This window comes from Emydura macquarii, unplaced genomic scaffold (genome assembly GCF_026122565.2).
Source record: "Emydura macquarii macquarii isolate MOO-44397 ecotype Brisbane River unplaced genomic scaffold, CSIRO-AGI_Emac_v2 contig_2636, whole genome shotgun sequence".
Lineage (NCBI taxonomy): Eukaryota > Metazoa > Chordata > Testudines > Chelidae > Emydura > Emydura macquarii.
Window position 1 is genome coordinate 11,305,660 of NW_027132773.1, and position 16,726 is coordinate 11,322,385.

A 16,726-nucleotide genomic window follows, 5' to 3' on the forward strand; every position below is an offset into this window, starting at 1 on the left:
GAACTATATTCCTAACTTGTTGAATCAAATTAAGTGACTTCTAGACTACATTTCAGCATTTTGTTTTTTTTTTAAAGACAATTAGATAGATATTACATGCAAAAAGTATTAAAAGAAAGTTACTTAGGTTGCAAAGTCAGGCACATGAATGTTAGGAAATGCCAGACTTACAATTGCCTGGGAGACCTTATTTTTTTCTCGTGTGTGCATTCTATGCACTGAATGAGACAAGGGACCAGTGGAAAACGTAGTATGTGATCATGTCACTAAGGCCTTGTCTACACTAGGAAAATGAGTCAACATAAAATATGTCAACTTTCAGCTAGCGCTATAATTACAGCGGTGGCTGATTACACACTGCTTTCCTTAGGTCCATGGAGTGCATCCTCACTAGAAGCATTTCTACCGACCTAAGGGGCAGTGTGGGCTCTCATCTCCCTGATGGGTGCCCACAGGCTCCTGGGCTCCCCATGGACTTTCCCCTTCCCCCCCACATTCCCTGGTCCTGCCCAGTACCAGCGCACCCACCCAGTCCCAGCTTCCAGCTGGGAGGCGGGCGGCAGCCACCCATGTCCTGGTAAGCCAGGTGCAGCCTCCTGGGATCTGGGCGGTAGCCTCCCGTGTCCTGGCTCACAGCCGGGCTCGCAGTGGGGCGGCAGCCACCCACGCCCCGGCTTGGAGCCGGGAGCCCCAAGACAGCATTCAGCCTCCCAGGCTCGCAGCCGCCCGCATCTTGCCCGAGTCCCGGGCTTGCAGCGGGGTGGCTGCCACTTGCAGCCCACAACCCAGGCAGCAGTCGGGATCCTGGTGGCAGCCACCCTTGTCCAGAGCCCAGCGGCTTGCCCAGTCCCAGCTTGCATTGAGAGCCCAGCTCCAGCCTCCTGCTTACTTGTTAATTTCACTGCTCTGGCAGAGCAGCGAAACTGACAAGAATGACAGCCCCTCCACCACTCTAAGGGGACGCAGGGTCTACACTGACACTGTGTTGCCCTAGCTCTGCTGACAAAAGCCTTCTACGCCTCTTGTCAAGGTGGTTTTATTTTTTTTTAAAAATGGGCAGTTTTGTCAGCAGGGAGGTGACTGTAGTGTGTGAACCAGCACTGCTTTCTTGAGGAAAGCTGACTTTTGTTGACAAAACTCTCTAGTGTAGACCAGGCCTAGGAACTGCATCATAGTGAATATGCACATTGCATGCCCATGAAGGATTTGACCATTATCAGCGATTTGCCTGTTCAAATATCCAGTTTGTTGAATTATTTTTGCACTTGCACCTGCACATCAGGTATTCAATTACACACATATTTTGGGTTTCAGTCTTAGGCTTCTGCCATTTTGAAAATTTAGCCATCTTTGTGATTTATCCCTTATTTTGATTAACTAAACTATAGCACACTGAATTGACACTTATCCCAATTAAGCAGATGTGCCATTTGTAAGATACCAAGGCCATGTCTACACTAGCACTTATGTTGGAAATGTTGTAGCTCAGGGGTGTGAGGAAAAACATCCCCCTGAGCGACACAAGTTTTGCCAGCATAAGCGCTCATGTGCACAGCTCTCCCATCGCCATAGCTACTGCTGCTCATCCCCTCTCTAACTAGTCTCAGTATTTTCAAGCTTTCTTCAAATGAAAGTCTCTTCATGACTAACTATTCTCTTCACCCGACTCTATTTTTTGAGACAGGTTGATCAGAATTTAATACTGTATTCCAGATGAAGGCATACCATTGATTTAGGTCATGACTTGATCTTTTCTATCCTGCTAGATGTGTATTTTAGCATTGTGTTTGCCTTTTTGACCACTTCCACACACTGAAACAGAGGTTTTCATTATGCTGTCCACAACAATGCCCAGGGTTTATTCTTTTTCCCTGAATGTAGTTGATTTCAGGTCAGTAATACATATACAGTTCTCATTATTGCTTCCAATATGCATTACTGAACAATCAATTTCATCTGCAATTCTGCTGCCTGTCCTCTTCGCTTGCTTAGACCCCACATAGACTTCTCTAGTCTTGACAAGCCTAAATGATTTTATGTCATCTGCAAATTTTATCACATGACAGTACAATCCTTTTCCCAGATCATGGTTAAACACCAATTCTAGTGCAGAATTTTGGGGCACCCCATTTTTAGTTTGCAACATGGCAAAAAAGTGACTATTTTATTCTTTCTGTTATCTATTTCTTAGCCAATTTCTAATCTGCTTTACCTCTCACCTCATGATTTATTAGTTTTCTTAATTGCTTCTTGTGAGGAATTTTGTCAAAGGCCTTTTGAAAGTTCAAATAAATTAGATCCACCAGTTCTCCTTCATCCATTATTTTGCTGACATGCTCAAAGAGTTCTTACAGATCAGAGGGGGATTATTTTCCTTTAGAAAAACTATGCTGGATTTTTGTATCATGCGTTAATTTAAGAGGGTTTTTTATATTTTATTTTTAATTATCATTTCAATAAGATTACCTGGTACTGACTTGTCAGAGGTTGGTCATGTGCTGGAATGATTCCAGCACTTAAAAAAAAAATAGGTACAACACTTCTTAACCTTCAGTCCTCCACTATACTTTATTTTAATGAGAGTTGCATATTTTTGTTAGCTCAGCCCCTTTATTCTCAAATTACTCCAACTCCTGGGTGTATCCAGTGTGGCATCTGGTCCTGGTTACTTTATCAATTTGTTCTGGCACCTTTTTTTGATGCCTCAGTTTCTTACAGTATCGCAGCTTTATTACCTGAAAGATGTAAGTATTCCAATATCCTCTGTGGTGAGAACTGATGCAAAAAAATCATTTAGCTTCTCTACAACATATCCTCCTGAATTTCTCTCTTTACCCTTTGCTAGGATAGTAGACCCACTGATATTCTCCTATATCTGAAGAATGTCTTATTATCCTTTTTATGTCTTTGACAATATGCTCTTCAAATTTCCTCTTAGACCGTCTAGTTTCCATTTTTCATTCTACCTACCATGGGTTATATTCCTTTTTATTAGTGTGACTCAGGCTGAAATTACATTTTGAGAAGCGTAACTTTTGGTTCGTATGACTGTTGTACCTCATTATTTAGGTATACTGTTTTACTTCTTGTCTATTTCTTATATTCTTTCTCAGAAATATAGGACCAAATCTATTTTTGCATTCACATTAAACTGTGAATGTGAAATGTTGCTACATGTAATTGAAGGCATACGAGAGCATTTAGATGTCTAATTACCCTATTTACAGGGACAAACAGGTAATTAGACATGTTAACGTTATCGCATGTGCCAGCAAATTTGAACCTACAGTTTTGTGCCCACAATTGCTTAGATAAAAAAATAGAATCCAGGTTAAGGCAATTTTAAAATTTGTCTCATATGTTATGTATTCTTATTAGAGGGTGTTCATGCATATGCAGCATTGATCTAAATTGGCCTAAAGCATTTTTATTCATATAAAAGTATTTTAACAGGCTGACAAATATTGTATGACATTTTGTTAGAAAATATAGCTTAATTCCTTTATCAGTTTTGTTCTTCTTATCAAGAATTCACTTCAAATTTCTTCACTGCCATAGAGAGTTAGAAGGTACATTGTGTAGAGGTTTGGATGTTTATTCAGGGTTCACTTAAAATAATTGGATTTTACTGTTTTCCTACCAGAATAAAATGATCCTAATATTTCCCTTCTTCCAGAAAGCTCTGGCAGACTTCCCCCAGTCAGGATAGGGCTTGTCCTGAAGCATCATATCAGTGACCTATGGAGGAAAAAGGAAATCATTTAGGTTTAAATCAGGCTATGTCTACACTGATGGCGGCAAAGTCACCGCCGTCAGATTGACTTATCTGGATCGACTGAGCGGTCAGTGAAGACCCACTCAATCAATCCAGAAGTCGACGTTATTAATCCACCCCCGCAAGTGGCATAGGGCTGCGTCGACAGGAACGCGGTTCCCGTCGGCACAGTGCAGTGAAGAAGGTGCACAGAAAAGAAGCACAGATGTCTACGGGAGTTACGCAAGCTCTTTGCGTACTTTGCATAACTCCCGTCGACTGCTGCTGAATCGCGGAGGTAAGTGCAGACCAAGCCTCAGTGTCACAGTTTTAAAAACACATTTTTAGATTAAAAAAGGTTTTTCATTCCATATCGTTCTAGTCAACATTTGTAATGACAGCTAAGCTGAAAATCTGAACAAAGATATTGTCTGCAGCGTTCTTATTTTAAACCTACATGAACTCTGTTCTGCCTTCTAGAACTGGTGTGTACCCCTTTGTTAGAGATGTGAGAGGGCTCATATACTGCCAAAGATGCAGTGAGGACAGAAGCTAATCTAAATGAGCAAATTACCTGTATTGTCTTCATCAAAACTTATGAAGATCTAAGAGAAATAGAATGTAGGTTACTTTCCACTTTTGGCTATGAAGAAGGCAAACACAGTACTGTTCCAGTCCAGCTGAGGACGTAAGTCCAAGTTCAGTGAGCAGTGTCGAAAGAATTTTGGCTCTGAAATCTGAATTGCAGTCCCAAGGATTGAAGCCAAGGAAGCTTGTGAAGTAAAGGCCATATGCCACCCTCGATCTGCTCTCAATCCCAGATGCCAATGAGAAATGTACACACATAGTAAAGGCCATATATGACCCTAACATTTCTGCTGTTCCCTTACATGGTATTTAAAAAATGAAATGCTTATTCCGATTTTCAGTACTCATATATAAACAGACTGTCAAATTCTGCTCTGAGACCCATACACAATACTACTTTTGGATGTTTTACAAAAAGAATTAGAAATGAGCCTGAACTTCAGCAATGGATTTGAATATCTCTGATCTATGGGGAGTGTTAAAAAACCGTATCCATTTTTTCAGGTTAACACTCTTGTAAAGTATTGAAAAACACAGCATAGTCATTTAATCCATCTTGCTATTTAGAAACCTCAATGGTGGGGGAAACATTCACAGAAGTTTTGTTTTAAAGGCAGTACACAGCCCTTGCTCTGAAATGCAGTAAAACAAATGCTTATCTGCAACTAGCATCAGTATATATTTTAAAAACTGTTAATTGCTTTGATAAATGTGTAAGTAACTCCTAAAGAGACTTTAACAGGGAAAAAAAAAACACCCTGGTTTTACTCACTTCCAAATAGAAGCCAGTTTTACAGAGGATTTTTTATTTTTATTTTCTTCCCGGTTTATTTTTTGAAGTATAGAATTGTTTTGGTTTGGTTTTTTAATTTCATTTACTCAGCTAGCATGTGAATTAGTACTTTCATTCTAAGACATTTTATAGTGTTCTCAAAGGGAACTCACAGCACGTGTTTAAATCAAAACTACATATGAATCAAATCCACCTCTTAATTTTAGGGTTCTCCTCCCACGAGGTGTCAGGATGCTCAACATACTGCAGAATGGGGTCCTAAATGATCATGAAAACAAGCATGTATGGCATATAAACAGAAATATAGACTCCAGGATTCCATGATTCTATCATACTTAACTTGAAGAAAGAATTGATTATATTCTGAAATATTACTATTTCCAATTGTTTTCGTTTGTTAATTCCTTTCTCTGATCACCATTTTATGACAGTTTTTATCTTAATAAGGCCCCCAAGGTTAACTAAGTAAATATTTGCATACATATTTAATGCTTAAAAAGCCCCTCTAAAGATTTAATTAATTCCATTCAGCAATACTTATCCAGTTTCAGGAAGATTCTGTACAGTAATAAATATTTGCAAGGAAAAGGATGATTACTGGGCAGGTTTTATTCAATTTGCAAAATGTTTTCTCCAGTGCTTTCTGGGAAATACTTATTATATGTGCTCGAAGGAAGCAATCTGCTGCTGTATGACAGTTATTACAGCAGCGTGTTTTATAAAAATGACATTCAAGTAAGTGACATTTGCTGAGGAAAATGGCAAGATGAGGCAGGACATATTCGTTCTGATATCAGACAGCCGGTCTTTTTCATCTCTTAGCTCCAGCATTTATTTTAAGTCTTATCATCAGATCAATGTCAGGTCACTTGTAGCTAAATTGGCAGAAGCAAAGAGAGTCATTAAAAGGGATGCATTCAGTAAAGAAAAATCCAATTATCTTTTGCATTAGAGAAATCAAATTCATCTTCTGGTGTTGGTCAAGGACAGTCGTTGGGGAAAATGATGCATGGGAGGAAGGTACTCAGCTTTGTCACAATACACGTTTTGTTTGGATAGAATCAATATAATGGCAACAAGTTGTTTTAACTTCCACCAGCGTTGGAAGAAAAAAAAAATCAAACCTTTTATTTGTTTTCTACAAGTAAAAGAATGTATTTCTCTCTTCACATCTCAAAATCCAATGAACTGGCAAACACTTATCTCTGTTAGATGAGACTATCCGGAAAAATGCTGTGTATATTGCAGAGTAGATGTCCTATGATGGGCAATACATACATACATAAACAGAATGATTGAAGAATGCATCTTGTATGGCCAAGATAAAATGGTGAAAGCCACTTAAAAATATCCTTTACTTAATTAATTAGTTTTGTATCTGTAACTATGAAAGAAGTGAACTAGGAATGTGATACTGTATTACATTGTTTGGTTATACTGACTCAATTTAAAAATGTCTGGCTTTTTATGCATAACTCTGTTCCTATGTTTCACTCCATGTTTCATCAGAAAAATGGGTAATGTCTTTAAAGGCTTACAAACTACAATTACATGGTGTGCAGAGTCAGAGGCATGCTCAGTGAAAAACAAAATCGGCATTTCTTGGACTGTCTTATCGAACCACGAACTTCATTTTGCAAGACACAAATATAAATGTGACTGCATATTATCTATGAGGCTAACCAGCAATACTTTAGTGGCACATCTTTTTAATCATTAGATCAATGTAGAAATCTTATGACTCACAATGTTAGTTATAGAAAAAAAATTGACAAGGCCCACTGTGACATGGTACACTGCAACCAGGTAAAAGCAGGACATTTTGAGTTGAACAGTTATTAATGGAAATACCACTACCAGACAAAAAAAATACCAATAGACAACAGGTATAAAATGGGTATAATGATACTTACTCATCTTTGTAAAGTGCTTTGAGATGCTCAGATGAAAAGTGCTATAGGAAAGTAATTATTTATTTATTCTTATTATGACATCAGTTTTTTGTAAACTACCCTCGCCATTGGTCAAAAACCTCTTTCTTATTACATCAACTATAGCAGAAAGAGAAAATTACTGTGCAACTGATTCTCACTCCTGGCTTAGTGTGAGTTCGGCAGAACTTCTCTAGCTCTTAAGGTCTTTTCACCTTTGAGGGCCATGATAGTAAGGCAGTATTGCAGCCACACTCCTTGCTGAGTATAAATGCTGCTTTCTGAATATTCAGTCTAGTTTGTCCCTTTGACAGATTGGAAGGTGAAGCTCCCAGGAGGAAAAATCCCAATTCAAAATGATTCAACATAAGATTAAAATGTGTGGCTCGGAGAAATATGAAAAAAACCCAAAGTGTGTGAGAGAAAACAACTCAAAAGCTAAACCTCCCAGCTCTGAGGGGAAGTGGGGGGATAGAGAGAATCCTACAAGGTGCTATCAGAGAAAGAGCATAATAAGTAATTGCAAACAGGAACCTTTCCCAATCTGTGCTATGAGCACAGTTCCCATTGTGAAGTCTAAATTCATCCTTCTTCTGATGCTTGATTTTATTAACAAAGAAAGCAACAATAAGGTACCATAAGATCAGCTTGCTCCTTCTATCAGGTTTAGCTGCTCTGAAAGTTCTTCCCTCAGGGTTGCTCAGACCACACCCTAGATCTCCTCTCCCAAGAAAGTCACTTCACTACCTCAGTGAGTGCCACTTAATCCTTTCACAATAAGGTCAACATCTGCTAACAAGTGTTTCAGACAAACACTGACAGCCTTTTACAAACCGGCCAGATGCAAATAAAACTCTAAACAAGGACAACTTAGGGACACTTTTGACCATTCCTTCAAAAATATCTTCAAAACCCTTCCTGGATAGGAACTAAAGCAGAAGTTCCCACACTGTAGTCGTTGGAGCTATTGCTTGAGAGTTGGTTTGTGAAATAGTGCTTGCTCATCATCTTTGGTTCCAGCTTTTAATACATTTAAAATAATTAAAATATATTAAATACTTTCATAATAGCACTTTTCCATGTAAACAATTTGAGTAGGCATAAATTGGAAGGAAGATGGACCATGAGACACTCTCTATTAGGAACTGAATCACCCTATGAACATTTGGAAATGTCTGAACTAGAGAACCCTGGAATTTCCTTCAATACTTCATTCATAATGGCCATCAGCAGGTAATCAAATTGGGTGAGGAGCACACCTCCAGAATTTAACCATATACAGAGGATGGAATATATGAGAAGCCATAGTCCATCAGAACAGTCTAGAACTACAAGCATTTGATGGACTCTGAAATCGTTTCCACCTGTAATTAAGCACTAAGTAGTTTAAATTCTAACAGACAACGCCACAGCAATGTTTTATATCAACAAACAAGAAGTGCTCATTTCCCAGCTAATTTGTCTGAAAGCTATGACTCTGTGGTAATAGTGCCTGGGACACTAAGTGTATCCAGTGGCTCTATACCTGAAAGGATAGATAACAAAGTAATGAACACATTAAATCAGAGACTATAAGGTCAGCATGAGTGGTCTCTGACGTAGTCCATATTGGACATACTGCTCAGAAACTGGGGTGAATCAATATACCTCTTCATAACTAGCTGCAATGAAAAATGCCCTCTATTCTCCTTCAGAACAATTATAGACAAAGATTCTTTTAAAGATCCATTCCTGTTAGATTGGAGCAGGGGATTTCTATGTTTCCTCTATAATTCCACGGAAATCAGGGAGATATCTTGCATCTGTGGGCATGTCTTAAAGGCATTTATTTGACTTATGTACTAACATGGTCCCCTTCAATGTAGTATCTGAGCACCTCACAATCTTTAATGTATTTATCTTCACAATACCCCTGTAAGAAAGGCAAGTGGTATAATCCCCATTTCACAGATAGTAAACAGAGGCACAGAGGAGCTAAGTGACTTGCAAAAGTCATATGGGACAACCGTGGTAGAGAAGGGAATGAAACCCAGATTTCTATGGCCCAGGCTTGCATACTACCCATTGGATCGACCATACATCCTCCTCTCCTTCAAGAAACCTATCTATCCACGTCTGTATTTATAGTGTGCCAACCATTATTGCAGTTAAGCACCAAATACAAAAACTAGTCCCTGGAGGAAGGTTCATTTACAGCAAAAACTCAAGAGTTCAGAGCCATTTCCTTAAATGTCCTCTCCTAAGAACCCTCTCTCTCTGTAAGGCCTGCATACACTGGTGCACTGCAACAGATAGGGAAGAAGAAGGAGCAGACAGTTTTTTGCAGTAGCTATTCTCTATTGTTCTTGGACAGAGTCATGACTCTGTTCATATTATGGTATCATTAGAGACAGAGGTGAAGTTAGGCCAATAAGCCATCAATGGAACTTTCCCTGTGTTCATGTTTTGATGTGGGAGGGTCATCATTTGAATTGCTAACAATCATTTGAATCATTAACAGTAAAAGAAGCCCACAGCTCCACCTTCTATGACAGCATGATGGAAAGGTATTTCTCCTGTAGAATGAGGAGGAGAGATTTGTGACAATGGCTAATTATGTACTACTAATTTGGCTTAGTGAAATGTTCTTCTCTTCCCTCCATGCCTTCCATCTTGGGTGGGTAGCTTTGTAAGTATTCCAAAGTGGATAAAGGAAAACCAACTGGGATCAAAGATTGCTGGTCTTTTTTACTGCTTGATTCCTGGGAGTCATATTTATATTATTTAAGGGTGTTTTTCTTTGTAAAAGAGGAGAAAGCTACAAAAAATTGAATTCCCAGTAACTTTCTTTGTTAGGTGAAAACTAGCCCCTGTCAAGTAGGTTTTATTTTGATAACTATTTTGCTGCATGTTAAAGACAAAACCAACTGCAATGATCTCATGGATTCAGTATATTGTTAACATTAACTAAGGAAAGCATAGGCATTGTAGGCATGGCTGTCAATTCATACTGGCTGGTATGCAAACTATAAGGAATCTGGTTGGTAAAAACTGATTTTGAGGTGGGATTCAGCCTCTGCATGGCATTGCTAGGAGAATTTGACTGTAAAGCCTGGATAAATGGTCATAGGAGGATCACCTGCATGCCAGTGGATTTTCCAGTGGCGTAGAGCAAGCACAGGGGCTACTAAATTACCCCCTGACCCTCCTTCCCTGCTGCTAGAGCAGGGGGCCTGGCCAGAGTAAAAGGGCTGTGAATTCAGTTTCCCTCTGTGTCACTAATGTCCAGTTGCTATTATGGCTCCTTGGAGCTATTCACAGTTGGTATAATTTAGAGCAGCTTTCAGCCTGCTCTAATTTATGTCTGGGGACAGGCATATAGCAGCCCCAGAATCAGGAAGGTACAAATGTGAACCTTACACTACTTTAGCACCTCCTTCCCTGGCTTCTAACCTGTACTGCATTGCTCATCAGACACAGCCAAGGATTTGGCTCTAAATGTTTTTAGTCTTAATAAAGATAAAGAGTTTTACAAGGTGGGGGAGGTTATTTCATATTGAACCAACTTTAGTTGGTGAGGGAAACAAGCCTTCAAGCTACACAGTGCTCTTCTTCAGGTCTGGGAAATATACTAAGTGTCACAGCTAAATATGAGGTAGAACAGAATGTTTAGCATAAATGGTTAACTCATATTTCAAGGAACCATTCAAGGTGGAGTGGCCAGTTAACACCTCTCCAGTCATAGGAAGGAAAAAGAGAAAACAAATCATGGACTGAACAGAGACACTGGATTTATGGCTTATTACAACAATCTATAACCTATTTAAATCTCCCCGTACACACACACACATCTTCCCTTAGCTTTTTTTCTCTCCTCCCGCCCTTCCCCCCATGATTGGAGAGGTGTTAATGGGCCACTCACTTTGGATGGTTCCTTGAAATAAGTGTTAACTCCTTATGCTAAACAATCTGTTCTACCTTGTACAGTAGAACCATAGAGTTACGAACTGCCCAGTTTACCACACACCTCATCTGGAACCGGAAGTATGCAATCAGGCAGCAGCAGAGACAAAAAAAAGCAAATACAGTACAGTACTGTGTTAAATGTAAACTATTAAAAAATAAAGGGAAAGTTTAAAATAAGATTTGACAAGGTAAGGAAACTGTTTCTGTGCTTATTTCATTAAATTAACATGGTTAAAAGCAGTATTTTTCTTCTCTGTAGTAAAGTTTCAAAGCTTTAAGTATTAAAGTATTAAGTCAATGTTCAGTTGTAAACTTTTCAAAGACAACTATAACATTTGGTTCAAAGTTACGAACAACCTCCATTCCCGAGGTATTCGTAACTCTAAGATTCTACTGTATTTAACTGTGTCACTCTGAGTACATTTCCCAGACCTGAAGAAGAGCTCTGTGTAAGCTCAAAAGCTTGTTTCGCTCACCGACAGAAGTTGGTCCAATAAAAGTTATTACCTCTCCCACCTTGCTGCTCCAATATCCTGGGACCAACATGACTACAGCAACACAGTATACGAGAGCTTAACAGAAATTTAGATAATGTTCTGTGAATATTCTGCAAATAACTAGCTTTTAGTTTTCAAAGAGTAACCAGAAAATGGAAGATGTCAACAAAAAATAAACTGCAGCTACTTACGCAATACATTTTGCAACCTTTCCCAAGCCTCTCTTCAACATCGCCTTTATCACACAAGAGGGAATTAGGCAACTAAATGAATTTCTGTTCAGATCAAAAGCCTTTGCCAAATATCCTTTAAATTACATATGTGCAACATTAATATTGTTTTTAATTACCCATGTGTATAGAAACTACAACCACAGTCAAAAAACGAAAGCTTTAACAGCTTAAAAATCGCTATATTAAGCAATATCTTATTACATTTCCAAAGAAATACTGCCCTTGGAGCAAATGCAAACTCTCTGAATGACAGATAAATCCTCTAGTTAGCCAATCCCACTTCTTAAAAGTTACTCTAATGTCTGGCTTCTGGGAACAAAGGTGCTGCATGGAAGCCAAGCTTCCACTGGGACTGTTCGTCATTCTTAGTGAACGTACCCAATAATCTTCAGACTATTTCACTGTCACACGTACTCTCAGTTGGTAAGTGAACCAGAATATTTGCATGTGAAAATGACAATGGAGTCCACTTTCAATGTAAGACTCTTTATTTAAAAATAGTCCAGGCAAACAATGCTTTATAAAACTCGATACATAGGAAAAACCGTAAAAAGGCCTATAAAAATGACACCAAAGGAAGACAATGATTTGAAACTCACTAAAGATAGGGACCCTTGTGGGAGAGTAAGAAACAGCAGCTCCTCTGAGAATGCACCTGGCAGATTGTACTTGGTTACCAACATCCTTTATATTAGAAAAAGACACATAAATTGGAGGAATTCATTCTTTCTGCTACTCTTCTCTGATTAGGGAGCTGAGGGATTAATTGTGTTAATTAATTAATTAATGGAAGAGTGATTCCCCCATTAAAGTCAACTTTTACCAGTGTTATCACACTACAGTGTCTAAATACTGGATGCTCTAAGAGTAGCAGTATTACCAATGCACAAAATATCATGACTGCCTTAAAAATCTTAATTTAAAAAATTTTTTTTTGAGGTTTCATTTTATTTGCATTCTCTTTTTTGAGCCTTTAAGGTTCATGTTTTCAAGCTTTTCTCTGCAACCAAGAAGTATAGAAAATTACTTTTTCTTTTAAATGGAAGCTCAGATTTTCACATATGCACATGACGTCAAGATCTGGGACTTCAAGAAAAATGCCCAAGACTTCATGATAAAATCACAGGAGCTGGTAACATGCATATGGATGTACTATGCTATTGTAGGTACCAAGGTGCAGAGATGGTAAACGTTAACTTAAGAACTAACTACAGGTGAAAATCTGTAAGGGCTTGTCTACACTTAAACACAACAGCAGCACTACTCTAGTGCTTCAATGCAGATACAAGCTATGCCAACGGGAGGGGTTCTCCCATCATCGTCGGTAATCCACCTTCCCGAGAGCCGATAGATAGGTCAACAGAACAATTCTTCCCCTGACTGACATAGTTGAACAGACCTAATTTTCTAGTGTAGATCAGGCCTTACTGTTGTATGTGTAGAGGATATGTTGCAGGACTCAGGGGGTTATGGTTTGATACGAATTTTTTAGATGTTGTTAAAAAAGTGTAAATATTTCAGAGCTATCAAGTTAGCACTTTGCTAGCCCAAGTGACCATATGGCATATGACAGTTACTCTTATGCACCCTGCCCTCATCCTTCAGATTACTTTTTCTGTGTGTGTGTGGACCTTACTTAAATTTTATTGTCAGCTCTTCAAGGAAGGCAGCATGTGCACACGTGTTTGGTAACACTTAGTACACAACGTCCCCAACCCTAAGTACTACAGCAATATCAATAATAGTAATAATATATTCAAAAAAATTTGTTAAAGCTTAATGTTGCTGCACAAACACACCTGACATTAATCTTATAAAAATCAAGGAAATGAAAAGCTAAGCCACCTACCATCGGAATCCTCTGTTCTTCCAACCGCAGAGCTACAGTTTACGATTACAACTACCATGCACTGAAGCCGTAGGTCCCACCCCTCAGCTCACCCTGCTCCAAAATATCCCTTTACCAAGTTAACCCCCCTGACCCCCTCCAATACTATTAGTTGTGGATGTTTGCTCTACCAGTCTGTTGTGTGGGGAGGGCAGAGTTCAGAAAAGAGGGGAAAGGTGGTACCAGGGATAAAAAAAATTCAAAAGAGAATAAAAACTATTCCTGTGTGAAATCTCACATTGATAGGCTACCTGCTTTTAGAGACAACAAAGGAATTTATGCCTTATTTTTAGCCCCATTTAGAAAACAATACCAACTATGTAGTTACTACTAAACTTCCAAAATAAGTCTATTTTTATGTTACACTTCAATGTGAAGTCGGACAATTTCTACATAAATGCCAAATCAGTGATTTCTCAGGGTTTCTCCCCCCTGCATACTTCATACTGTCTATTGCCAGTTTGCAAACATTCATCCCATACGGAATGGTGATAGGAGATACTCAATGATGCCTTTTGGAAAAGAGCAAGCAACACTAGATCACTGCTACATGGCTACTGGTCATTTGTTTGACACATTCATCTTCTTCTATTGTTCATACACAAAACCATATGAACTCAACTAATGATCGCTCATTAAAATGCATCTTTGCCTTATTTATATTCATAGAACATGCTGTAATGCCAACAAATATGCTTTAAGAAAATAAACAAAAGAGAAAAATCACATCAAGAGAGACCATCTTCCACCAAACAGAAAAGGTACCTCTCAAGAGTTCAGATGCCACAATTTTAAAAACGCTGTACTATCAACATGGTGAAATGTAGATTTTTATCAGATTCTGTTTTGAACAATAATTTTCAACATTATGACTTCTCCAGTGTGGACAATTCTCAGGTCTAAGCCATGCTGTGTGCACAGCTGATATGGTACAATCTTTGCTCTACAGCTGGTCTTGTTTGTCATCTCAGCTTACTTGATTAAGCATTTTAATCAGTGTTTTGCATAGGATTGTGCACCTTCTGTTGAAAATCATGTTTGGCTGGTATTTAGTTGAAAACTAGTTGACTACAACATTCTATCCAGATATCCCCTTTTCTCATTTCATCATTTTAAGGGTTTAGAATCAATATTTTAAACTCTGCCTTTCCTTATTTACAAAACAATAACGAATATTCCCCAATCATTTTTAAATCCTGTACTAATGATGTTGATAAGCAGCTTCCGATGATGCTGGTAAGCTGTTTACATTTAGTATAATGCCTTGGAGAATAGCAGGGCTTGACTGCCTTTCTTTGCTTGTCTAAGCTTTGACCTTCTTGCCTCTCACACACGTAAAAAGTTATTTCCTTTAAGTGCTGAATTCACTTATTCTCCTCTGACTCAATTTTGCTAATCCCTCTTTCTCATCCCACCAAACCAGATCTTCTTTTCGATTTATGTAGAACAAGCAAAGACCATATTTTCCCCAATGTTTTCATGAAGTTTAGCTTAAATGATATTTATAGTAAATACAGGTATGTTTACATTAGCTACAGCATGTAGGTTATCAATAAATTTTTTTCCATTTACTCTGTCACACGTAGATGTTAACTCTGTTATGTTATAACTTCTTGATAATTCAGTTTCTCCAAAAAACCGATTACTAACCTTTCGTAACTATTCTTCGAGGTGTGTTGCACGTCCATTGCACTCTTGGCATGTGCGTGCTCCATGCACAGTTGCTGGAAATTTTTCTCTTGATGGTACCTGTTGGGGCAGCTCAAGAGCCCTCTGCTCCTACACGTCAGTATAAAGGGCCCAGCTGAGCCAAAGTCCCCTCAGTTCTTTCTTTCTGGAAATTCTGATGTAGTGGGATAGGAGGGGTGGATTGTGGAATGGACATGTGTAACACATCTCCAGGAACAACATTTACAAAAGATTAGTAACCGTTTTTAATTTTCTGAGTGATTGCATCTGTGCATTCCACTCTTGGTGACTACCAAACAATAATAGAGGCAAAGGGATCAGAGTTCATGTACACACAGACTGTAGTACAGCTTGACCAAATTAGCTATCTCTAAAGTACTGGGTGATGGCATGATGGAAGGAGAAAGTGTGCACCAATGAACAGGTTGATTGCTTTACAAATGTCCTGGATAGAGATCTGTACTAGAAATGCCATTGAGGATGCCTGCAATCTTGTGGAGTGAGCAATCAGCTTGTCTGGTGATGAAATGCTTGCCATATCAAAACAAGCATGGATAAAGGAAGTTATCCAAGATGAAATTCTCTGTTAGGTAATTGGAGGACCTTTCATTCTGTCCACTATAGCCATAAATAGTTGAATGGACAGCTAACACAGTTTGGTTCTGTGTAAATAGAACACAAGTGGTCATCTAACATCCAATGTGTATAGCTGTTACTCGTCCCTATTTGCGTGAGGTTTTAGATAAAAAACAGGTAAGTAAATTGACTGATATGAAATCTGAAACTACTTTAGAGAGAAAACTCAGATAAGGGTATAAGAACACCTTATCTTCCAAGAAGACTGTATATGATGTTTTGGATATCATGGCATACAATTCAGAGACCCTTCTGGCGGACGTGATGGTAATTAGGAAACCACCTTACAGGTCGTTATGGTAGTCCCATAAGTCTAGATGAGACCAAGTTCAAGTCCCACAGAGGAATGAGCTCCCTTAAGTGAGGGTACAACCTCTCCAGACCTTTAAGGAATGTGATTGTCATGTCATCAGAAACAGTTATCCATGTGACGGTGGAATGTTGATATTACTGCCAAGTGAACCTTGACATAGGAAACTGCTAAGCCTTGCTGTTTCAGGTGCAGCAGATAACCAAATATATGTTGGATGGACAAATGCATCGACGAGACTCTGGTTTGACAAGCCCAGACAGAGAATTGCTTCCATTCTGACAGATAGATGGCTCTGGTGGAGGGCTTTCTGCTACTTAGTAAGACCTGGCAAACTTGCTCCGGGCAAGCTGTTCTCTGGGATTTAGCCAAGGAGCTTCCAAGCTATCATACGAAGGGATCACACATTTGGGTGGAGCAGCCGGCCATGGTCTTGGGAAATCAGATCCGGATTCAATGGGA

General features: G+C 38.9%; 1 protein-coding gene across 6 annotated transcripts in view; it reads right to left on the minus strand.

The window, feature by feature from the left end:
* TMEM117 (transmembrane protein 117) overlaps positions 1 to 16,726 on the minus strand; it is a 253,739-nt gene that overhangs the window by 81,034 nt on the left and 155,979 nt on the right. For all 6 annotated transcript variants that reach the window (XM_067564169.1, XM_067564168.1, XM_067564167.1 and 3 more), the window contains one exon: positions 3,641 to 3,738. In XM_067564169.1, coding sequence (XP_067420270.1) covers positions 3,641 to 3,738 — 98 coding nt within the window. The remainder of the gene's footprint in view (positions 1 to 3,640; positions 3,739 to 16,726) is intronic.